The sequence below is a fragment of the Danio rerio genome, chromosome 24, assembly GCF_052040795.2.
Source record: "Danio rerio strain M-AB ecotype USA chromosome 24, GRCz13ab, whole genome shotgun sequence".
Lineage (NCBI taxonomy): Eukaryota > Metazoa > Chordata > Actinopteri > Cypriniformes > Danionidae > Danio > Danio rerio.
Genome location: NC_141044.1, coordinates 39,289,747 through 39,315,729, shown reverse-complemented (window position 1 = coordinate 39,315,729; position 25,983 = coordinate 39,289,747). Strand labels below are relative to the sequence as shown.

General features: G+C 38.2%; 2 protein-coding genes across 16 annotated transcripts in view; one reads left to right on the top strand and one right to left on the bottom strand.

Annotated features, from left to right (window-relative positions):
• map3k14b (mitogen-activated protein kinase kinase kinase 14b) overlaps window positions 1-24,726 on the bottom strand; it is a 471,535-nt gene extending 446,809 nt beyond the window's left edge. Inside the window, exons 1-12 of one of the 15 annotated variants that reach the window (XM_087310057.1) lie at window positions 24,575-24,726; window positions 20,374-20,542; window positions 20,097-20,166; window positions 17,685-18,666; window positions 16,490-16,624; window positions 16,249-16,378; window positions 14,858-14,986; window positions 14,676-14,780; window positions 12,740-12,903; window positions 11,747-11,897; window positions 4,983-5,618; window positions 1,460-1,551 (exon numbers count right to left, since the gene is read on the bottom strand). In XM_087310057.1, coding sequence (XP_087166183.1) covers window positions 1,460-1,551; window positions 4,983-5,618; window positions 11,747-11,897; window positions 12,740-12,903; window positions 14,676-14,780; window positions 14,858-14,986; window positions 16,249-16,378; window positions 16,490-16,624; window positions 17,685-18,666; window positions 20,097-20,166; window positions 20,374-20,533 — 2,754 coding nt within the window. In that variant the 5' untranslated portion in view covers window positions 20,534-20,542; window positions 24,575-24,726. Of the gene's footprint in view, window positions 1-1,459; window positions 1,552-4,982; window positions 5,619-11,746; window positions 11,898-12,322; window positions 12,904-14,675; window positions 14,781-14,857; window positions 14,987-16,248; window positions 16,379-16,489; window positions 16,625-17,684; window positions 18,667-20,096; window positions 20,167-20,373; window positions 20,543-23,213; window positions 23,625-24,574 lie in introns of those variants that run through there. The other 14 variants (XM_087310062.1, XM_087310059.1, XM_087310063.1 and 11 more) reach the window with 14 other exon arrangements.
• Window positions 1-25,983, top strand: part of pak1ip1 (PAK1 interacting protein 1) — a 379,523-nt gene that overhangs the window by 142,288 nt on the left and 211,252 nt on the right. The window lies entirely within an intron of this gene.

Here is a 25,983-nt window from a genome sequence, read left to right as displayed (position 1 = left end):
GAGATGCGTCCACGCATGGCTAGCAGTATTTAGCCTCTCATGAAGGGTCGTTAAGTTATGTGTTTGTTCCCATGATTCACAGGGGTTGTTGTTCTTATGTTTTTCCCTGTGATGCTGTCAGATCAAATACAGCAATACAGCAAAGCTGTTGTTTTGCAGCAAGCATTTTTGTCGGTAGAGCTGTACGAGAATTGGAGGATGGCGGACCTTGTCTTTTATCAGTTGAGTTTGTTACCATTCAGACTCATGGCCTATATCCATGCTGCAGTGTTCGCCTATTCTTAAAATCCTCCAGATTTCCAGCAGGGCTAATGGTTGGAAGAGATATGGAAAAGACCTGCTGTAATCCTATCCACTGTGTCTGCACTCAGACCCGGGGATTCAGGAGGAGAGAAGTCCTCCTCATTTATAGGGTTTACATGATTATCTTTAAGATGATGTAACAAACTGTGGTTATGTGTATATGAAACTAGAAATAACAAACGTCGCAGGGCATTAAATTACTGTTTATTTCTTTGCATTTTAACTTTGTAAACTATGAAATCATGCGTCACGGTTTGTGTCTCATTTTGTGAGCCAACTGACGACAGTTGTTCGCTCCCCTCTGCAGGCCATGCCTACTCCTCTTTCTGGTTGCAGCGCTTCATGCCGATCATGAAGCAATTTTTTGAAAAAATTCTGGGGTAGACTTAAACCAAAAGAGATGGGTTTCATAACCCTTTAAACTGCTGCCTATTTTATGAAATGTCTAGTTATTTGTTTGTAAACAGCTTTAAAGTGGATCTACCATGCAAAAATCACTTTTAAAAGGGGATTTAAACACAGTCTAACAGCCTCTAATAGTAACAATTAATTCTATTTTTATAATCACACTTAATAAAAACAGTCTGCAGAAACACTTTGATCAACATTCTCCCTTTAAACGTGTCATTAGAAGGGGAAAGCCCCGCCCATTAGTGACAATCTCTCCCTCATTAGCATAAACAGCCCTGAGTGAGAAGCAGCTCTCTGCCATTAGAGTTTTGACCTGCTGAAGATCATGCCAGCGACTAAGAGGATTAGAAATGTGGAGTTTTGGATGCACAAATGAACACTGGAGTCTCCATAGACTGACACATTCTGAGACCCTTTCAGTCTTTAACAAAGATAACATTAGTCCTGTTTTGAATCTGCCACTATGCTGACACAGAGGCATTTGTAGCTCCACCCTCTTTTGAAAAAGAGCACAGTCTCATTTGAATTTAAAGCGACAATTTCGGATCAAACCCTAAAAAAGTCAGTTTCAAATAGTTATAAAACTTTTTTTTTTTTTGTGGTATTTTGAGCTTAAACGTCACATACACACTCATTCAGAGACTTGATTCTCTCTTGTAAAAAGGGGCATAAGAGGTCACCCTTTAATGCATAAAAACTCTGGCACATTACCCTTCATAAAGCAGTGTTATGTCCGCATGTTTACCTCCTCTGAGAGATCTTGCTCAGAGTCACAGCAGCTGGTCTGGGTCAGAGGTCGTGGTTCAGGAGACTCGAGTAAACTTGTGTCTTTTTGTTCTGTGGAGAACAAAAGAAAACTCATCAATAATGCAAAATGCTCGTCAGTATCGGCATATCTGATCTACTCTGTATTGTGTTTGAGACACAGACATGCTTTAGGCGTTTATTTAAATCACAAGCAAAATATTTGTGAGCGAAATGAAACTATTGAGGGGGTGGTGCGGTGGCACAGTGGGTAGCGCTTTCGCCTCACAGCAAGAAGGTCGCTGGTTTGAACCTTGTCTGGGTCAGTTTTTGTTTGAAGTTTGCATGTTCTCCCCGTGTTGGCATGGGTTTCCTCCAGGTGCTCCGGTTTCCCCCACAGTCCAAACACATGCGCTATAGGTGAACTGAGTAGGCTAAATTGTCCGTAGTCTATGAGTTTGAATGAGAAGTCTATTTAACAATTTAACATTAGATTGGATGGCACAAAGCTATAACAGGAAGACAATGAGAAATACTCATTAATTAATTTTCTTTAGTCCCTTTATTAATCTGGGGTCGCCACAGTGGAATGAACCACCAACTTATCCAGCACGTTTTACGTAGCGGATGCCCTTCCAGCTGCAACCCAGTACTGGGAAAATCCCATACACTCATTCACACGCATACACTACGGACAATTTAGCCTACCCAATGCACATATACCACATGTTTTTTGGACTTGGGGTGGGTGGGGGGGGGGGGGGGAGCACCCGGAGGAAACCCACGTAAACACTGTGAGAACATGTCAAACTCCACACAGAAACACAATGAGAAACAAATAAAAAGAAAATAAATTACTACTATAAGGGTGACACGGTAGCTCAGTGGTTAGCACTGTCGCCTTCCATGACCTACTTGGAGAAATCAGGCTGGCAGAGTACACACACATCATGTAAAAAAAACTTTAAATGTGCAGTATGGAAGTTTGACACCCAGTGGTAGAACTAGGTATTGCATTCCTGGATCAAAACAAACGCAAGCGCAGGTTGCCAGATTGAGGACCAACAGGAGCGAGCATGACTATCTTGACGACCTTGAAAATAAAATAAACCGTTTGAAATTGAACTTTAAAACTGTGACTCAGTGCAAACCAACACATGTCAGTGAATCAAAATCTACATTTAATAATGTTAAAAAAGTTTTAAAGTGGTATTATTGAGATTATAAACGTTACCATTTTGTTGGAGTGCAGTGAGTGCACTATTTTGTGCTTCTGAATGGCTGTGTTTACATTTCTGTTGCGTTTCGTCTGGTGCAAACAGTCAAATTATCACTATAACTCTCATCACGTAGCATTTTGTTAGGACCCGCTGTACAATGTAACCTGCTCATTTAATATTTACATTTGTATTATTTATATTATTTGCTAAATAAAAACCTCATGTGGAACTCTGAATCTGTGTCTCATTTCGGAGTCTGCTACGATCACGGACGCATGATTTGAGAGCCTTTCTGAATGAATTAATAAAATATGCTGTTTTCCATCAAGGCAACCGAGGCTGCTGAAATATATTTGGCTAAAGTGAAATTGGGCGAGGGGGCGAAGCAGTGGCGCAGTAGGTAGTGCTGTCGCCTCACAGAAAGAAGGTCGCTGGTTTGAGCCTTGGCTCAGTTGGCATTTCTGTGTGGAGTTTGCATGTTCTCCCTGCGTTCGCGTGGGTTTCCTCCGGGTGCTCCAGTTTTCCCCACAGACCAAAGACATGTGGTACAGGTCATTTGGGTAGGCTAAATTGTCTGTAGTGTATGAGTGTGTGTGTGAATGTGTGTGTGGATGTTTCCCAGAGATGGGTTGCAGCTGGAAGGGCATCCTCTGCATAAAAACTTGCTGGATAAGTTGGCGGTTCATTCCGCTGTGGCAACCCTGGATTAATAAAGGGACTAAGCCGACAAGAAAATGAATGAATGAATGAAAAGAACCAAAACAGAGACAGACGTTCCAATACGTAACTCACGTTTTCAAAGCAGAATATCTGACTTTAGCATTGTTTTCCAGATAAACAAGAATGTTCACTGAGCATGTTTCTTAAATATCTGCAAATATATTATGGTATTTTTTTTGCTTTAGAAGAGTCAAAAACTGACATACAGCATCTTTAATTTTGGATGCAATCAATCGATTGACATTACTAGTATTTATAATTCATTACTCTCTTGACTGTAAAAAATGCTGGGTTCCACACAATCGATTGGTGTTGGGACAACATGAAGGAATTAAGCTGAATAGTTTTTACAAGTTTAAGTGGATTGAACCAAAAACAATTAAGCTGTCGCCAAAAAAACTCAAGAATTGTGTGGTTTCAGCTCATTTTAATTAAGTACCAGTCATCCAGAGACATGGATTCTCCTACCACTGCTATGCTGATGATACCCAGCTATACCTCTCTTTTCATCCTGATGATCCCTCGGTTCCAGCTCGTATCTCAGCCTGCCTGTTGGATATTTCACACTGGATGAAAGATCATCATCTTCAGCTGAACCTCGCAAAAACGGAAATGCTTGTAGTTTCTGCCAACCCGACTCTACACCATAACTTTTCAATCCAGATGGATGGGGCAACCATTACTGCATTCAAAATGGTGAAAAGCCTTGGAGTAACGATTGATGACCAACTAAACTTCTCTGACCACATTTCTAGAACTGCTCGATCGTGCAGATTTGCACTCTATAACATCAGAAAGATCCGACCCTTCTTATCTGAACATGCAGCTCAACTCCTTGTTCAAGCTCTTGTTCTCTCTAAACTGGATTACTGCAACTCTCTACTAGCTGGGCTTCCAGCTAACTCTATCAAGCCTCTTCAACTGCTCCAGAATGCAGCAGCACGAGTTGTCTTCAATGAACCTAAACGAGCACATGTCACTCCGCTGCTAGTCCGTTTGCACTGGCTGCCAGTTGCTGCTCGCATCAAATTCAAAACTCTGATGTTTGCCTACAAAGTGACTTCTGGCCTAGCACCTTCTTATCTGCACTCACTTCTGCAGATCTATGTGCCCTCCAGAAACTCATTCTGTGAATGAACGTCGCCTCGTGGTTCCATCCCAAAGAGGGAAAAAATCACTTTCGCGAACGCTCACACTCAATCTGCCCAGTTGGTGGAATGAACTCCCTAACTGCATCAGAACAGCAGAGTCACTCGCTATTTTCAAGAAACGACTAAAAACTCAACTATTTAGTCTCCACTTCACTTCCTAATCTGCAATTGCCTCTTTGAATATCACACTAACTGTACAAAAAAAATAAATAAAAAAAATAAAAAATAAAAAAATACTAATACTACTAATACTTCCCTTCTTAGACTTTACAGACCTGAAACTTGCCTTTAGTACTTATTCATTGTTGCTCTTAGTTGTGTAAATTGCTTCCTTGTCCTCATTTGTAAGTCGCTTTGGATAAAAGCGTCTGCTAAATGACTAAATGTAAATGTAAATGTAAAGTACTTTAAACACTGTAGCACATAGACTCACCACTCCTCCTCAGCATGAGCGACTCCTCTTCAGACTCAGAATAGCTGTCTTCGCTCTGCAGCTGAGCATCTTTGGGCCGATAAAGTGTTTGGAGCTGTAAAAACGGCTCCCATTCCTGCGCCCGATCACTTCCCAGCTCTCGAAGACTCTCCAGATCACTCTGCACCTCTTCATCATCCGCAAAGCTTCGCACGTCTCCATCCCAGCTCTCTGATTCCTCCAAAAGACTCCTGTCGCATCCTCCAAACACAACTCTCTTCTCCGTCAAACACTCTGCCACGTTGATGTTTTCATCTTTAGGTGTTTCTTCGGCAGATTTAACAGCTAATAAATCATTCTGCCGTTCGTTGTTTTCCTCCTCGCCCCAGAATCTCTCCATCCAGCAGCTCATCTGGTCTTTTTCGGGATTGTTCATGTCTGGATCCTCGTCCCAATCGGTTTCCTCGGACTCTGAATCATCCTCATTGGCTGCGTTCTGTCTCCAAGTGCTCACCCAGTGGATTGTGGGAGCTGAAAGGTCTTCTGGGATGCTTTGAGGGCTCGATTCTAGATTTTGTGTGGTCGGATTTGGATAGTCCTCGATTGCTGGTGCTGAATGTAGATTGGATGATGATTCAGGATCAGAGAGTCCACATACTGAATATGGAGTATAATAAAGAGTTTAATGTGCAGACCTGTTAAAGGGACAGTTCACCCAATAATGAACATTCTGTCAACATTTACTCACTTGTTTTAAACTTTAATGAGTTTCTCTTTTCGGTTAAAAACAAAAGAAGGTATTTTGAAGTATGTTGGAAACCGGTAACCATTGACTTCCATAGTATTTTGTTTTCCTATTGTGGTTAAGTCCGTGGTTAAGGGTTTGTTCTTGGCTTTTTGTTTTATCTCCTTGTTTTTTTTTAACTTGTGTTTGTATGTTTGTATATATATGATAGTATATTTTGTGTTATTATGCTATGTTTCTGTTTTTAGGTGTGGCTTTTAACATTCTGTCAAGGGTCTACAGATGAAAAATAGCATTTCTTGGCTAATTCTGGCACATTTTACAGCAATGTTTATTAATGTGCATTGCCCCTGTAAACATATAAACTATAATTGTGTGTTAAACAGAAAAAAGAAACAGGTTTGGAATCACTTGAGGTGAATAAATAAGGAGTTCATTTCCATTTTTGAGTGAACTATTCCTTAATATATATATATATATATATATTGTAACGCCGGGGAGTAACACCACAACAGATGGTAGGATCCAATGTGCAGGTTTATTCACAGTCAGGCAAGCAGTGGTCAATACAGGAGCAAACAGGTGTGTGAGGACAATCCAGAATCATAGTCAATTTAACAAGCAAGAGGTCGAAAGGCAGGCGGCAGACAAGGAAAACTAAATAAACAAGACTAGGTTCAAAACACAGAGAAACAAGACCAGGATAACGCGTTGTAATGTCACTAACAGTAAACAAGACTCGGCAATGTGAATGAGTGTGTGTGCTGCTTAAATACTGTGTGTAATCAGTCTCTGTAACAGGTTTCAGCTGGTGATGTAATCAGGAAGATGAGTGACCAGGCGTGCGTGATTGGGAGAAGTGCATGTATGAAAATGTAGTCCTGGGGAATACGGAAGTGAAGTGAATGATGATAGAGGAAACCAGCGATCTCCAGTGAATGATCGCTGGTTATCGTAACATAGCCCCCCCTCTAAAGAGCGGCTTCCAGACGCTCCAAATACAGTTCAGGCGGGAGGTGGAGCGGAGGCGGAACAGGGGGAGGGATGGAGGGCCAGGACCATGCAGCGGGGGCGTACCTGGAGCGTGGAGCTGAGGAGGGCCTGAAGCGTGGAGCTGCGGAGGGCCTGGAGCGTGGAGCTGCGGAGGGCCCGGAGCGTGGAGCTGCGGAGGGCCCGGAGCGTGGAGCTGCGGAGGGCCCGGAGCGTGGAGCTGCGGAGGGCCCGGAGCGTGGAACTGCGGAGGGCCCGGAGCGTGGAACTGCGGAGGGCCCGGAGCGTGGAACTGCGGAGGGCCCGGAGCGTGGAACTGCGGAGGGCCTGGAGCGTGGAACTGCGGAGGGCCTGGAGCGTGGAACTGCGGAGGGCCTGGAGCGTGGAACTGCAGTGGCCCTGGATCATGAGGCTGCGACCATTGAGGAAGCTTAGGAGGCGGTGGCCGTTCAGGGAGTTCAGGCGGCGGCGGCCGTTCAGGGAGTTCAGGCGGCGGCGGCCGTTCAGGAAGCTCAGGCGGCGGCCGTTCAGGAAGCTCAGGCGGCGGCGGCCGTTCAGGAAGCTCAGGCGGCGGCGGCCGTTCAGGAAGCTCAGGCGGCGGCGGCCATTCAGGAAGCTCAGGCGGCGGCGGCCATTCAGGAAGCTCAGGCGGCGGCCATTCAGGAAGCTCAGGCGGCCATTCAGTAAGCTCAGGAGGCGGCCATTCAGTAAGCTCAGGAGGCGGCCATTCAGGAAGCGGCCATTCAGGAAGCTCAGGCGGCGGCGGCCATTCAGGAAGCTCAGGCGGCGGCGGCCATTCAGGAAGCTCAGGCGGCGGCGGCGGCCATTCAGGAAGCTCAGGCGGCGGCGGCGGCCATTCAGGAAGCTCAGGCGGCGGCGGCGGCCATTCAGGAAGCTCAGGCGGCGGCGGCGGCCATTCAGGAAGCTCAGGCGGCGGCGGCCATTCAGGAAGCTCAGGCGGCGGCGGCCATTCAGGAAGTTCAGCAGGCGGCGGCGGCCATTCAGGAAGTTCAGGCGGCGGCCATTCAGGAAGCTCAGGCGGCGGCGGCCATTCAGGAAGCTCAGGAAGCTCAGGAGGTGGCCATTCAGGAAGCTCAGGCGGCGGCCATTCAGGAAGCTCAGGAAGCTCAGGAGGTGGCCATTCAGGAAGCTCAGGAGGCGGCGGCCATTCAGGGAGCTCAGGAGGCGGCGGCCATTCAGGGAGCTCAGGAGGCGGCGGCCATTCAGGGAGCTCAGGAGGCGGCGGCCATTCAGGGAGCTCAGGAGGCGGCGGCCATTCAGGGAGCTCAGGAGGCGGCGGCCATTCAGGGAGCTCAGGAGGCGGCGGCCATTCAGGGGGCTCAGGAGGCGGCGGCCATTCAGGAGGTTCAGGTGGCAGCGGCTCTGGAGGGTCTGGCAGCTCTGGAGGGTCTGGCAGCTCTGGAGGGTCTGGCAGCTCTGGAGGGTCTGGCAGCTCTGGAGGGTCTGGCAGCTCTGGAGGGTCTGGCAGCTCTGGAGGGTCTGGCAGCTCTGGAGGGTCTGGCAGCTCTGGAGGGTCTGGCAGCTCTGGAGGGTCTGGCAGCTCTGGAGGGTCTGGCAGCTCTGGAGGGTCTGGCAGCTCTGGAGGGTCTGGCAGCACTGGAGGGTCTGGCAGCACTGGAGGGTCTGGCAGCACTGGAGGGTCTGGCAGCACTGGAGGGTCTGGCAGCACTGGAGGGTCTGGCAGCACTGGAGGGTCTGGCAGCACTGGAGGGTCTGGCAGCACTGGAGGGTCTGGCAGCACTGGAGGGTCTGGCAGCACTGGAGGGTCTGGCAGCACTGGAGGGTCTGGCAGCACTGGAGGGTCTGGCAGCACTGGAGGTGGCAGTGGCAGCTCTGGAGGTGGCAGTGGCAGCTCTGGCAGTAACAGCTCTGGTGGTGGCAGCTCTGGCAGTAACAGTTCTGGTGGTGGCATCAGCTCTTGTAACTCAGGTGGTGGTGGCCATTCTGGTGGCTCAGGTGATGGTATTTCAGGAACTGAAACAGGAACTAAGGCAGGAACGGACAAGGAACAGGAAACCATCTTGTGAGCAGGTGCCAGATTGGCGCTTACCACATTGTGAGCTGGAGGGCTGGTTGTGACCACATTGTGAGCTGGAGGACTGGAGTCGGCCATCTTGTGAGCTGGAGGACTGGAGTCGGCCATCTTGTGAGCTGGAGGACTGGAGTCGGCCATCTTGTGAGCTGGAGGACTGGAGTCGGCCATCTTGTGAGCTGGAGGACTGGAGTCGGCCATCTTGTGAGCTGGAGGACTGGAGTCGGCCATCTTGTGAGCTGGGGGACTGGAGTCGGCCATCTTGTGAGCTGGGAGTGTGGTGATGGAATGAGCAGCAAGCCCCGTTGCCAGCGGGTCTTGCTGTCCTTTGCCCCCCCCCAAAAAATATTTAGGGGTGTCCTCCACCTCTCCTACAGTGAAGGGGGACCCACTCATTTGAAGTGCAAGATCAATATAACCTTCTAGAGTCCCGTGGGGGTCATGCAAAGGCATTGTGGAATATAGGGGCTCAGAAAGTCCTCCACGAAAGAAAATCATTAGGCATAAGTCATCCAAAGATGTTAAATGGGCTACCTGGATGAAGTCCTCCACGTATTCCTCTATAGACCGGGCTTCCTGACGCAGACACATGATCTTGATACCCGCTGAATCCATTGTGTGGCCGAGTCTTCTGTAACGCCGGGGAGTAACACCACAACAGATGGTAGGATCCAATGTGCAGGTTTATTCACAGTCAGGCAAGCAGTGGTCAATACAGGAGCAAACAGGTGTGTGAGGACAATCCAGAATCATAGTCAATTTAACAAGCAAGAGGTCGAAAGGCAGGCGGCAGACAAGGAAAACTAAATAAACAAGACTAGGTTCAAAACACAGAGAAACAAGACCAGGATAACGCGTTGTAATGTCACTAACAGTAAACAAGACTCGGCAATGAGAATGAGTGTGTGTGCTGCTTAAATACTGTGTGTAATCAGTCTCTGTAACAGGTTTCAGCTGGTGATGTAATCAGGAAGATGAGTGACCAGGCGTGCGTGATTGGGAGAAGTGCATGTATGAAAATGTAGTCCTGGGGAATACGGAAGTGAAGTGAATGATGATAGAGGAAACCAGCGATCTCCAGTGAATGATCGCTGGTTATCGTAACATATATATTTGTTTTTTTTTTGTTTGTTTTTTTTGTTTTTTTTACTTAACCTTTATTGTGTTTTTATTAAACATGGTTATCAACAATGGTAACAGCAGAATTCCTTAAAATTTTCTTGGTTCAATGTGTATAGCATGGTTTATAACAATATGAAACAAAAATAAATAGGTATTTTGAAGTATGTTGGAAACCGGTAACCATTGACTTCCATAGTATTCGTTTTCCTACTGTGGTTAAGTCAGTGGTTAACAATTTGTTCTTGGCTTTTTGCTTTATCTCCTTGTTTTTTTTTTTACTTGTGTTTGTATATTTGTATATATATGATACTATATTTTGTGTTATTATGCTATGTTTCTGTTTTTGGTGTGACTTTTAACATTCTGTCAAAGTCAGCTTTATTGTCAATTCAACCACATGTACAGGACATATAGAGAATCGAAATTACGTTACTCTCAGACCCTAGGTGCATATAATATTAATACAAAAAGTAGAGTTTTAAGAAAGAATTTACAATAAATACAATTATACGTAAAATGTAGTGTAGAAATATACATAAAATGTAGTCAAAAAATTTACGTAATAAAAAATGTAACAATTCAATTACATTAAGAGCATATGGCAATGAGTGCAAACCAAATTGTGCAGATATAGAATAATATATAGTGCAAAAAGGCTTGTAAACATGATAAGGATCTGCAGATGAAAAATAGTGCTGTTTAAAAGGCCAGGGAAGACCAGTGTTTTAGTTCTTCTGGAGAAAGTATTAATATTATTTCATTTTTAAATTTTTTTTTTGGTGGAATAAAAATATGAAAAAATGTAAAAACTGCTAAGGTCAATATTATTAGCCCCCTTAAGAAATGATAATTTTTTTTGACTGGGTACAGAATAAATCACTGTTTTCCAATGACTTAACTAATTATAGTAACTTGCCTAAATAAACTAATTAGCGTAGTTAAGCTTTTAAATTGCACTTTAATATGAATACTAGTATCTTCCAAAATAGCTAGTAAAATATTATGTACTGTCCTTATGGCAAAGACTAAATAAATTAGCTATTAGAAATTAGTTATTAAAATTGAGGGAGTATGGGTGTTTCCCAGTATTGGGTTGCAGCACAAAGGGCGTCCGCTGTGTATGCTGGATAAGTTGGCGGTTCATTCCACTGTGGTGACCCCAGATTTATAAAGGGACTAAGCAGAAGGAAAATGAATGAACTATTGTGTTTAAAAATGCATAAAAAAATCTTATTTCCACTGAAAACCACTTGGAAAATATCTAAAAAGGAATTTAAACAGCTAATAATTTAGTCTTCAACTGTAAATTAACACTAAAAACAGTTTGTTTAAAATTAAAATCAGATTTCCAATGTAAATAAAGACTTTTTGGGGCAGTTGGTAGCTCGATCGCCTCACAGCAAGAAGATCGCTGGTTCGAGGCGCGACGGGGTCAGTTGGCGTTTCTGTGTGAAGTTTGCATGTTCTCTTAGTGTTCAAGTGAGCTCAACCTGTGCAGTGCACATGCCCTTTTTAGTCTTGGATTGAAAGTGCCCTTCCAAAATGATCTGAAGTGCCCCAGCAACATTTGTTTGGACATGCCGGGTAGAGTTGGGTGTAACTGGGTAGGCTAAATTGTGTGTGTGTTAATGAGTGTGTATGAATGTTTTCAGTGATGGGTTGCAGCTGGAAGAGCATCTGCTGCATAAAACGTATGCTGGATAAGTTGGCGGTTCATTCCGCTGTGGCGACCCCAGATTAATAAAGGGACTAAAGAAAATTAATGAATAAAGCCTTTTTGAGTCTTTCATAAACATTATTAACCCTATTATAGACCGCGAAAACAATTTCTACAGATTTTAGTCATGCACAAACATTTGGTAAGCCTCCACAGACCTGCTCTGAGTGCTGTAATGCTCTTCTGCAGCAGCTCTGATGCTGAATCTCTCTCTGTCGGCTCCTTCACCAGTCCTGCTTTGATGACATCACAGGTCAAAGGGTCACAGTCAGCCGGAATCTCCCACAGAGGAGGAGGTTCACTCACGATCTGACAATCACAACACATTTCAGCTCTTACAAGAGTTTTTGTTTCTGAAAATATGTCAATGATCTTAAACATTTATACAGTTGAAGACTAAATTATTTATTATTTATTATTATTTAAAATGTGCTGTTTAACAGAGCAAGGAAATATTTCACAGCATTTCCTATATTATATATTTTTTCTTCTGGAATTTATTTTAGTTTCACTAAAATAACAACACTATAAAAAACACAACACTATAAAAAATAAAATAAAAAAACACTAAAAACACTGAAATAATTTACAATCTTTTTTATATATTTAAGTGTTAAAATAAAAATAAAAAATAAAAGTAAAATAAAGGTTTATTTTTAAACATTCATTGATTCATTTATTTTCTTTTCAGCTGAGTCCTTTTATTAATCTGGGGTTGCCACAGCGGAATGAACCGCCAATTTATCCAGCAAATGTTTTACACAGCGGATGCCATTCCAGCTGCAACCCATCACTGGGAAACACCCATACAAACTCAATCACACTCATACACTACAGACAATTTTAGCTTACCCAATTCCCCTATAGCGCATGTGTTTGTACTGTGGGGGAAACCGAGAGCACCCTGAAGAAACCCACACCAACACGGGGAGAGCATGCAAACTCCACACAGAAATGCCAACTGACCCAGCCGAGGCTCGAACCAGCGACTTTTTTGCTGTGAGGCGACAGTGCTAACCACTACGCCATCGCGTCGCCCTATTTTTAAACATTACACTACACCTATAATCAATATAACTCATTCCTGATAACTGATTTCTTTTATCTTTGCCATGATGACAGCACACCCACCGTCTGCATGCTCACTTCACCTTCAGACAGAGCGGGTGAGGATAGTAGCGGGTCCAGGGCTGGTGTCCACTGAGCATGTGAAGTAACATACAGCAGCTGCTCCACACGTCAGCTTTAGCGGAGCGAGGGTCTCCACGGGCCACCTCTGGGGGCATATGAGACTCTGTGCCACGCAGAAGATTCCCTGCTCACACAACAGATATCAAGCAGTCATGATATGAATTGGTTAAATTAGGCAGGCACGAAAAGTAACTTCCCATATTGGTCAAGTGCATACTGTACAGAACTAGCCCATTTTTCTGCTTTAAATAAATTACAACAAACAACGATTGCACTCATTTCAGTGTGCGAATTATACATTGACGATCAGGATTTAAATTACATATAATTTATTAAAAATATTGGGGTGGGGGGGTCAAATGTATATTTATATTAAACATTTTTAAGTACAATTATTTACTATTATTGATTCCTGTGACGCTCCAGGGACAGACGAGTATTCACTGGCGTCCAGCATTCTCCAGCCTTCAGCGCCTAGACTGCAGCTCTGCACAAGACGTTTGGCCATAGGAGAAATGGTCATGCTGTACTGAGCCTGGTGTCTCTCGAGGTTTTCTTTATTTTTCACTTTCGCCAATTGGATAAGTCTTTTCCTCGCCGCTGTCGCCACTGGCTTGCTTGGTTCGGGACGGGTAGAGCTGCGTATCAATGGATTTGCTCTTCACTGTTAAGACTCTCAGTATTGAATATTAAACCACACTGAACGGAGCTAAACTGAACAGAACTTAAACTTTGAAAACTGAACTAACACAATTTCCATTTACTTTAATATTTTATGCGAAACTGCTTTGACACAATCTACATTGTAAAAGCACTATACAAATAAAGGTGAATATTTAAGAAAGCTGATATTGAAGAAAGCTATTTTTTTGCTATTAAAGGGCCGACCCCCGATACATCTTGTTTTGATGTGCTTCAGGGGGATCAAGCGTTACTTAGGAGGGTTAATCCCTGCCAAACCCACCTGTAATTCGTATCCTGACTCATTTGATATTCAATTGTCCAACATTTTAAGTCATAAGTTATGGTAAAAACTATTATACTCAAAGTTGATTTTTGCCTTCCAGTATTTCTTTTATCATTAACTTTTATGTTACATATACATTCACATATATATGAATAAATATTAATAACAATATTAATTTAAATAAATACATTTATGTATGTGTTTTTATTCATTTTTGTTTACTTTTATTTATTTAAATTTATTCATTTATTTACATTTATTTATTTTTATTTATGTATTAACTTTTTTATTTATTTACTATTCATTTAATGATTTACATTTTTTAATTTGCATTTATTTATTTATTTACAATTTATTTATTGATTTTTATTGATTTATTTTTTATATTTATTTACTTTTATTTATTTACATTTATTTATTTTATTTATATACTTACTTTTGCTTATTTATTTACTATTCATTTATTGATTTACATTAATTTTTTATTTACATTTATTTATTTATTTACTCTTTATTTATTGATTTTTTTCTATATTTGTTTACTTTTTATATTTATTTTTTTATTTATTATTTATTTATATTTTTTATGTTTTATTTATTTAATAACATTTACACACTCAAAAACACACGCACACACACACGCACATACACACACACACATATATATATATATATATAAATGCATAAAACACAATAAATTGTACATGAAATAACCCAATCATAAATAAACAAATCCAACATGCAAGGATCCATCTTAATATTGCTTGTTTTTGAATATTTTCAATTTATTCATTTATTCATTTATTATTAATTTATTACTTGAGAATAAAGTGCTAATTTTGGTCACTATAATCATAATATGAACGTTTTACACCATTGCATCTCTAATAGATATGCATGCTGGTGTGTGTATGTGTGTGTGTTATCACCTCTGAATGTTTTGGTGCTGTATCCACCCTGATTGAGGGTCTCAGAGAGCCCGAAATCACACAGAAAACACTGTCGGCCATCTTCAGACAGCAACACATTGTCCACTGCATACATTAAATCAACACATTATTAACATTAGATTTCTGTGATGAACATCCGGCATAAAGAGCACCGATCTGACCTTTGACATCGAGGTGAACGACGCGTCTGCTGTGCAGGTGTTGAAGAGCCTGCAGGACCTGACAGTGATAATACAGAGCCAGATCTTCAGACAGACGAGCCTTCAGCCGCAGCAGCTGAGCTAAAGAGCCTGCACACACACACACACACAAATAATTCATTGTTATAAATATAAAACAAGAGGTGGCACGGTGGCTCAGTGGTTAGCACTGTTGCCACACAACAAGAAGGTTGCTGGTTCGAGAACCGGTTGGGTCAGCTGGCATTTCTGTGTGGAGTTTGCATGTTCTCTTCGTGTTTGTGTGGGTTTCCTCCGGGTGCTCCGGTTTCCCCCACAGTTCAAAGACATGCGCTGTTAGGAGATTGGATAAACTAAAGTGGCCGTAGTGTGTGTGTGTGTGTGTTTGTGTGATGAGTGTGTATGGGTACTGGGTTGCAGCTGGAATGGCATCCGCTGTGTAAAACATTTGCTGGACTAGTTGGCGGTTCATTCCGCTGTGGCGACCCCTGAAGAAAAAAGGGACTAAGCCGAAGAAAAATGAATGAATGGATGAATGTATACATATAATGCAAGTACATTTTGTACACATAATGATCTCAATGTAAAAAAAAATTACTATATGTATTTTTAATATTATACTATACATGTTTTAACATTAAACTGTGTCAATTTTTTTTCTTCATAAATTATATGTAAATTAAAATATTTTTTATGTATAATTAAGCAGAATTAGGTTTGAATTTACATTGGTTTTTTTTCATTATTTTATTTTAAATGTATATTTAAAAATGTATTTAATTTATGCATAAAATTAAAGGATTAAAGAATTCGAACTTCCTATTTCTATATACATCTTATATATTTTTATTAAAGAAACATTCATGATCGTAATATATAGGTCACTTGTATATGAATTATTATCTGAATTAATGCATTGTATAAATAACCATAATTAACAGTGATTCTGTTTATTTTTTAATTAAAATAAATTTAATGTACGCATAAAACAGTAGAATTTGGTTTGAAATTTTAATTTTTATATATACATCTTATTGAATAAACATTTAAGATCATAATATATATATATATATATATATATATATATATATATATATATATATATATATATATATATATATATATATTTATATATTTTAGCAATTTCACACGAGTAGCAGTGCGATGTGGCTGTATATCGGCACTGATGGGAGGCATGCATGATATACAGCCATATACATGTTTGGTTGAATTAAAAATTATTTTTAAAAAATTAAATGCTCAGATCAATATTATTAACCCCCTACGAAATTACTTAAAAATATTGTTTAAAAATGTGTTGAAAATAAATCTTCTCTTCTCATAGTTATGGTCAGCTTGTTTCAGAGACTCGCCTCTCTTGAGGTCCATGAAGAGGATGATGTTGTGTCCCTCGCGCACCACACCGAACAGCTGCAGGACACGAGGAGACTCCATCCTGCTCCATGTCTCCACCTCCTGCCACCCAAAGCTGCAGATGGGGATCTGAACAGCAGGACAGCAAATTAATTAATCAGCCGTTCCCCTCCAGATCCAACAGAACTTTGAGCAACTAAAAGAGAATGTAGATGAGGATGCAGAAAGATGGACGCTGACCCTCTTGGCAGCACATGTGAAGCCAGTTTGTTTGTCCCGGATGCTGAAGACGTCTCCATATGAGCCGTTCTGAATGTGCCGGAGAAATGAGTATTCACGACCCTCTCGATATTCAGAGTTCTTCACCTGGAGGAACTGAGAAATGAGGCACAGCATTTTTAATTACATAAATACATTCAGGATAACATTACTATTATACCACCAGAGAATCACTTACTCAGTTTAATTCATAATAAACGTGCAATATTCAAATTGTTTAAACATGTATATTAATAATATTATATATTGTTAAAATGTGTTTGTTGATATAATATAATATAATATAATATAATATAATATAATATAATATAATATAATATAATATAATATAATATAATATAATATAATATAATTTAATATAATATAATAATAAAATATAATATAAAATAAAATAAAATACGATGTAATATTTTTATATAATATAATATAATATAAAATAATATAATATAAAATAATTTTATATGATATAATATAATAAAAAAAGAATATAATATAATAAAATAAGAATAAAAAAAGAATATAATATAATAAAATATAATATAATATAATATAATATAATTTAATATAATATAATATAATATAATATAATATAATATAATATAATATAATATAATATAATTTAATATAATATAATATAAAATAAAATAACATAATATAATATGATATAATACAATACAATATAATATAATATAATATAATATAATATAATATAATATAATATAATATAATATAATATAATATAATATAATATAAAATAATATAATATAATATAATATAATATAATATAATATAAAATAATATAATATAATATAATATAATATCATATAATATCATATAATATAATATAATATAATATTGCAACTACAATCTTAAAAAACATTTTGTGTGAATGTAAAATTCCTTTTTAAGGAATAAAAAATAAATAAAATATATAAATAAATATATATATTTTATTAAATAAAAATGTATAATATATATAAAAATGTGTCCATATATTTAAAAGATGTCAATTGTAAGGGCTGTCTAAATAAAATATAAAACATTAAAACTAATATCAATTTTAAGACATTACATGTTGAACTTATAGCAAGCATTAATGAACAAAACGTTTTAAAAAATAAGTGTAAATTACCGTAAACAATTAACACACACCTACCTGCTTTGGATGAAACAGGAACCCCTCGTTTACATTCATTTTCTTCATATCTTTCTCCTGCGTCTCTTCTTTAATCATCTCACAGAAAAAATCTGAGAAATGCTGACGATCTGTTTGAGTCACGACACCCCAAAGTTCACCCGACTCCGAATCGCTCTCCGTGTCCCTGCAGACATCTTTAACTGCGCCAAATTCATCACAGCAGTCAAAACAACCAGACAAAAACACTTCAGCACATCCGTCTGGGCATTTAATATCACAGATCACCTCTAAAGCGCAGCCGTCTGCATCTGTGCTGCTGGATTTTGTGTCTGTGTTGCAGGAAAAGTCACTGTAATTTGATGAAGCTGATCCCCATTCTGCTTGGGTTAGACTGTCAGGCATCTCAGTTTCTGTACTGTCCACTTTCTGATCCCATTCAGTGTAAATACAAGTTGAATCAAAGTTGAATTCATCCAAGAAAGAGCCTGCGGTCGCCTCTATACTGTTACCCGACAGGTTTCCTGAGACGTACAAATCACAGTCTGAGTCTTCAGATGAGCAGCTCTTGCAGACACAATCAGAGTTGTTGCTTATATGAATATTGTTTGATAAAAGAGTATTATTGGTGTCCATCGTGCAAAAAGATGAGTCACAACCTTTAATACTTTCAGCATAAATATATGCAACGTCGGAGTTTGGATACATGGTGTCAGATATCGAGCTGCGAGACTCAAATGTTGAAAAAAAGTCGACGTTCAATTTGCGGAGAAATAAACGTGAGATGTCAGCGTCTTCCCAGAGATCTGGAGTGACCTGCTGAGGTCTGGATAAACACTCTGCTGTTATGTGGGTTGAAATTACTAATCGGCGGGCTTTTCTACGCATCTTGTTTTTTTTCCTCATGTCTTTATTTTTCATTCTGTGCTTTCTTTGGCGTTTTCTGAAGCTGCAAACAGTTGCTTTGTTCTCCGTCTCACTTGAAGTGAATGATGAATCTGACCTAAGAATTAATATTGTAAACAAAAATGCTGTTAAACAAATGCATCCATTAACTGGTAAAAAAGATTCTACGGTGTTTTTATTGATGTCAGAAAATAAACATATAAAGTTTTTGACCGTTTTTTTTTCCAGGTAACCCTCCTAATCCACAACAATTCCCTTGTTGCAACCATATTCATTTACATTCTATTATAAAAATATAAATAAATAAACAAACAAATGAAAAAAAAAGATAAATGAATGAATGAAATGAACGAATGAACATACAAATAGATAAATAAAATAAATAAATGAATGAATAAACAAACAAAAGAATAGATAACAAACAAATGGAAAAAATAATACATAAAAATAAATAAATAAACAAATGGACAAAAGAATAGATAATAAAAAAATAATAATAAATAAATATATAAATGAAAAAAATAATAATACATAAAAATAAATAGATAAATAAAATGAATAAATAAACGAATTGACATAATAATAGATAATAAATAAATAAAAAACAAACGGATAAATAAAAAAATAATACATAAAAATTAATAAATGAATGAATGAATGAATAGACAAATAGAATAAATAAATAAATAAATAAATAAATAAATAAATAAATAAATAAATAAATAAATAAATAAATAAAGAAAGAAATAAATAAAGAAATAAATAAAAAGAATGTTCAAATAAATAGATAAATATAAATAAAACAAAAAATGTTTATAAATGAACAAACAAATGAATAAACAAATTAATGAATAAATAAAAAATAAATAAATGAAACATTTTTAAAATAATAAATAAAAATAAACAAATAAATAAAATAAAAAATAACCAAATAGACAAAAGAATAGATAATAAATTAAAAAATAAACAGATAAATAATAAATAACATATAAAAATAAATTAATAAATAAATAAACAAATAAATGAACAAATTAATAAATAAATTAAAATAAATAATTACATACATAAATGGATGAATAAAAATAATAATGAATACGTAAAAAAATAAGAAAATATTGTTAAATTAATTTTAATTCATTCATTCATTCATTTTCTTTTCGGCTTAGTCCCATTATTAATCCAGGGTCGCCACAGCGGAATGAACCGCCAACATATCCAGCTCGTTTTTACGCAGCGGATGCCCTTCCATCCGCAACCCATCTCTCGGAAACATTTACACACACTCATTTACACTCATACACTTTGGACAATTTAGCCTACCCAATTCACCTGTACCACGTCTTTGGACTATGGGGGAAACCAGAGCACCCGGAGGAAACCCACACGAATGCAGGGAGAACATGCAAACGCCACACAGAAACGCCAACTGACCCAGCCGAGGCTGGTTCTATGAATGCATGTAATGTGTCCGATACACCTGTGATATAACTGGAAGCAGATGTAAAGTATCAGATGTGAATCGCAAACCTGTTGCTGGTGCATGAATGAATGCTGTCATCTTCTATACTTGTAAGTGCCGATGCTTGACATTGCTTGCCTGAAAGTACATGTAAAACATATCTATTTGAACACATCCCATTCAAATCGATCTCCAAATAGCGAACATTCTCTTCTTAACGAATATTATTGACTTAAACATGAAACTGTTAGTTATTAAAAATTACTAGATTGTATATTTAATATAAAAATGATTATTCTGTACAATAAAAAAGCTGCGGGATTTACTGCAATAAATTGCGATTACATTTCACTCTACCCTCTGGCTGAAGCTCCTCCAGGACTCTTGGCTGGAGATCGGGCTCTTCTGGACACTCTGCACCTGCCGCCGATGTCCCTTCATCCAGATAAGCCAGAGCGGGCACTTCTGTAAGCCTGCTGGAGTCAGACATGCTCGGTATGGCCATCCCTCAGTGCTTTAAAAAAATATAAAAATAAACAAAACTTGCGGTCAGTTTTTGCCATTATTCTTATACCTTATATACTTATATTTTAGGAGACCTTTTTATACTTTAAATGTTTCCAATTTTGTTTTGCCATTTCCTGCAATCAACTTAAATTCTTGAACAAACACTTTAATCGCGCCGACTAGTAATTAGTAGGCTTTTTAATTCAATTACTAGTGTTTAAAGTACGCATGAAACCAAAACACAGCCATGTCACCCTGCAGCCCAAGACCGGTTACTCACTGAAGCTAAGCAGGGCTGAGCCTGGTCAGTACCTGGATGGGAGACCACTAGGGAACACTAGGTTGCTGTTGGAAGTGGTGTTAGTGAGGCCAGCAGGGGGCGCTCAACCTGTGGTCTGTGTGAGTCCTAATGCCCCAGTAAAAGTGAAGGGGACACTAAACTGTCAGTGGGCGCCGTCTTTCGGATGAGACGTTAAACCGAGGTCCTGACTCTCTGTGGTCATTATAAATCCCACGGCACTTCTCGTGAAAGAGCAGGAGTGTAAACCCAGTGTCCTGGCCAAAGTCCCTCTATCGGCCCTTACGATCATGGCCTCTCAATCATCCCCTCTCCACCGAATTGGCTCTATCACTGTCCCTCCACTCCACCAATAGCTGGTGTGTGGTGAGCGCACTGGCGCCGTTGTCCTGTGGCAGCCGTCGCATCATCCAAGTGGATGCAGCACACTGGTGGTGGTGTGGAGAGACCCCCCTCATGATTGTGAAGCGCTTTGGGTGTATGGCCATACACAATAAATGCGCTATATAAATACACATTACATTACATTACATTACAAAACTATATTGATTTTGTTCGCTCACATTGCTAGTCTTGAGGTGAACAAATCATATGTGCACGTCATTAAAAGTTTTTTTTTTTTCAGAATTCCGAGTTATAAAGTCAGAATTGTGAGTTATTAAGTCACAATTGCCTAGTTTCACTACCATATTTTCTTTTTGAAAGCGTATTAAATTATTTGTTGACAGAATTGCAACTTTATAACTTTTAATTCTCTTTATAACTCAGAATTCTGACTTTATAATTTTTTATTGATTTTTTTTTTAATTCAGTGGCGGGAACGGGCTTCCATACTATCAAAACCAGTCTACCTTGTGGTTATATGGTTAAAACGCCTAAAAAACAGTTGTGGTTTTGTAGTAAGATCATGGCAAATTTTTGTAGGGGCGGCTATTTGTAAACTGCACGTGCCGTGCAAGACTTCCGGTGCAAGCAGTTATTTATAATTTGATATAAAGCAATATCTATCCAATCCGGATTCATTTTGGAATACTCTTCCTAATATTGTTTTCTCTAAGGTTGGAGGTCTCCCCTTTCTATTAGTGTGTAATTACAATATCGCTAAATTTACTCCTCAAATTATCCAACTTTCATAAACAAGTACTTCTGGCATGGCATCTGATTTACAAGCATAATTTTAGTCCTCACAGTTATTTTATTTGGAATAATTGTATTATTTTATACAAAAACAAATCCTTATTCTTCCCTAATTGGATCCGAAACAATATTATCTTAGTTTCTCAGTTATTAAATTCTGATGGTTACTTGTATTCTTATTCAGAATTTCTAAATAAATACAATATTCCTGTCACTCCTCGTGAGTTCTCCATAATAATGGATGCTATTCCCCGTGGAGCCATATCTCTTCTCAAGAACTCTGCCAGATCCCAGAGTACTTTGTCAATAGTTCATCCTTTCGATACAATGATTGGGAAAATTTGTTTTATATTTACTCCCTCTGGTCGGAACAAAAGAATTTGAGAGTTGTTTCAGGCGGAGCTTACTTTCCCTCCATATATAGTGTCCCACTGGAATGGCTTATATGAGAATATCCCATGGAAAAAAGTGTGGACATTATCATGCAAATACTTAATAACCAATAAAGTAAGAGATGTCTCCTACAAATTGCTGCACTTGTTTTACCCTGTTAAAACTTTATATTAAAAAGATGTATCCAAATATTGATACTTCATGTTCCTTCTGTAGCACTGAAGATGAATCTATGTCCCATATGTTTTGGGAGTGTACTTATGCTAATTTATTTTGGAAGGATTTCTGTATTTTATTTTATTTATATTTATTTTATTTTATTTATATTTTATTTGGATGTCATAACTTACCTAAAGAAGACAAAGACAAATATTATTTGATTAATTAATTTATTTTGCTAGCTAAATTCTACATGCATAAATGGAAGTTTCAAGATGTCAAGCCGTACTTCCCTGTTTTCTGTAAGGACCTTAAATCTTACTTGGTCACTCTTATTACTTCACACAATCCCAAAGCTCATAAAACTATTTCATTGTGTTACGTTCACAAGATATTTGTTACTCTGTAACTATTATTTGCACACCTGACTGTACTATCCCCTGGTATTTATTTATTTTTCTGTACGTTCTTTACAGCAAAAAAATAAATTAAAATAAATATATATATATATATATATATATATATAATTTGATATAAAAACATGATATTTTGAAACATGTAGCATTAATATTATATAAATAACAACACTGGTTTCAATCAGACATATTGTGTTACCGTTTCATTATTTAGTATCCTATCGAGCAATGAAATAACTGAAGCCTCACACATAACATATAATAACATAACTTACTTCCGCGTTGCCTCGTTTATACAACAGTGTGTCGGGTCGTGTGTCGATTGGAGAGCAGTTGCTGAGGAGTGTTTATTATTAGTAGTGACATTTTGGCACGTTTGACGGACGCTGCATGTCTCTCGCTTCCCTTCAGCTGTCCTGCTCCCGCCTTTACACTTTCTCACAGCGGATCATTTACCAGAGGCCAACATTCCCAACATTTCCCTCAGTCTCTTTACCTTCTCCGCTTTGAACTTTGGTTTCTGCTTCTTGCTTGCTGTAGTAAAACCTTCAGACTAATATCAGCCTGGTCAATATAATCAAACAAGCATACGTGCCTTCATTATGTACACTATTCACACCTCTATTATCAGCACACACAGGAGTTCTTGTGAATAGGATAGTTATGCAATTATTGACATCGCTATTAAAAAGTTTGAAAAAGTCTTAAAGGGACAGTTCACCCAAAAATAAAAATTGTCATTATTTAGCCTACATACTCAACCTTCACTTGTTTCAAACCTTGTTGAACACAAAATAGATAGCCTACTTGGAAATATGTTGGACACCTGTAACCATTGACTTCCATAGTATTTGTATTGTCCTACTATAAATGGTTACAGGTTTTCAACATTCTTCCAAACAGCTTCTTTTGATTTCAATATGAGAAATAAAGGTTTAGAGCCACTAAATTGTGCATAAATGCTGACTAAATTTGCAGTTTTGGGGGTGAACTAACCCTAAGTGTGAAATTAATCTTTCTAAATTTATTTAATAAATCTGAACTGTTTGATTTTACATATATTTATTTTACACATATTTTGCATCAATTATGTTCCATTGTTGATTTATGGAACAAAATAAGGCACTCAAATACAATAAAACCACAGTTTTAAAGATAATAAATGTGTCTTTAGTTGCAAATTAGCATATTATGAACTCTGGGGCATTATTGACACTTAAAGAGCTGACAAAAACTCAGTACTGCACAAATAAATTAGATTTTCAAACATTAAAACTGATTTAGTTTGCTTTCTATTAAAATGCTGATTTATTTTAGTCAAACAATTGCAGTCAAACTCACTTGAAAAGTTTTTTTAAGACATATAGCATAAAAATAAATATATAATATATAATATATATATATATATATATATATATATATATATATATATATATATATATATATATATATATATATATATATATATAACTTTTTTAATTTTTTTTAATCATTAGCCCCCAAAACATTGAATAGTATCCACCCATGCATGTATATTGACTGTAATTTTCCATTTCCACACAAGCTTCTTAATTCATCTTCCAATAGTGTAGTGAAGTTCCGGTCAGCTGCTCCGACACTCAAAATGTCAACATACCACTTAAACAGCCGAGAGAGGGTTGTAGAAATCTGCCAACTTTCTCCAAAGCAATCTTGTTTTCTTCCTGGAGTCAAACGCAGTTGGAGGATGAAGATATTTTAAGCTCTTGTGCGTCTTCAGGCGAATGCGAACTGTGTTTTAGCCGGTGTGAGGGAGAGACCACTGTGAAACATGACTCCATCACGCAACAGCCTTTTGGAAAATCTGTGTCAGGCTCTCTGATTGGCTGATAGGCTTTCTTAGAGGCCAATTTTTAGTTTAGGTTTTTTTTTTTTAATTTCTCATTTATAATGAGTTTATTGTTGAATAATCTTCTGAGATATTTTGTTCTCCAACACTTATGAAAATGAATTAGCATTGATGAGATGGATCTGCCAACAGTAACCATAGAAACCAAACCAAGTTTATCAAAACAGTCTGAAGAGACACCAGTGAGTCAACACGCATCTGTTTTAAAGGTATTTAATTTCAGTTTTTTCTTTTTTTTACTTGGTATTATTAACCAGGACAAACAAATACACCTCAAATAAAATAAAATTAATAAAAATCAAGTTCACTGCATCACAGATAATCAGCCATATTCATGTGCTCATTTAAGTTTAAAATCACATAAAATAATATTAATAATAATAATAATAGAGAATGACATTTGAATCTGAATAGAAACAAACATTTAAGTTAATATAACAGCTCTTCAATTCAAAATAAAAAAAATCTAGAGGAACAAGCAAATAATTCTCTTCCACAGAGTTAAAAGCAGGTCGCACACCAGAAGCGTCGCTCGGCGCCGCGACACGGCGCGTACATGACAGTTTAAAGTATCACACACCAGACGCGCACATTCGAATGATATTTAACATGAAACTAATCAGATGGCGCTCTGTGGGGCGGCTGAAAAATGAACTGCGTCCTGAGCCGTCGCCGGGCACCGCCGACAGCCACCGACTTGCGGCGCCGGTGTGTGTATCCTGATAGAAACCTATGTTTAGAATTCTAAAATACATGCCGCTGGCGCTGGTGTGCGACCTGCTAAAGGGATAGCTCAGCCTAAAAATGCCAAATTTGTAAATCATCTGAATTTACTTGCACTCAAAAATCAACAACAAAACAATTTAAAAAATATTTAAAGTGATTAGTTGACTTAAGATAAAGAGAGTAAACCCACTGATTTTATTGCAATTAGTGAACATGAAGTGAGGGTTTACCCACTTTTTAAAGTAAAGTCAACTGTTTGTTATATAAGCAATGGGTTTATTCACATAAGCAAAGTCAACTATTAGCTTTAAAAGCAATGGATTACTCACTTAAGTAAAGTCAACTAATCGCTTAAGTGAGCAAACCTATTGATTTTAAAGTCAACTAATAACTTTTAAAGCAATGGGTTAAGTCACTTAAGTCAAGTCAAC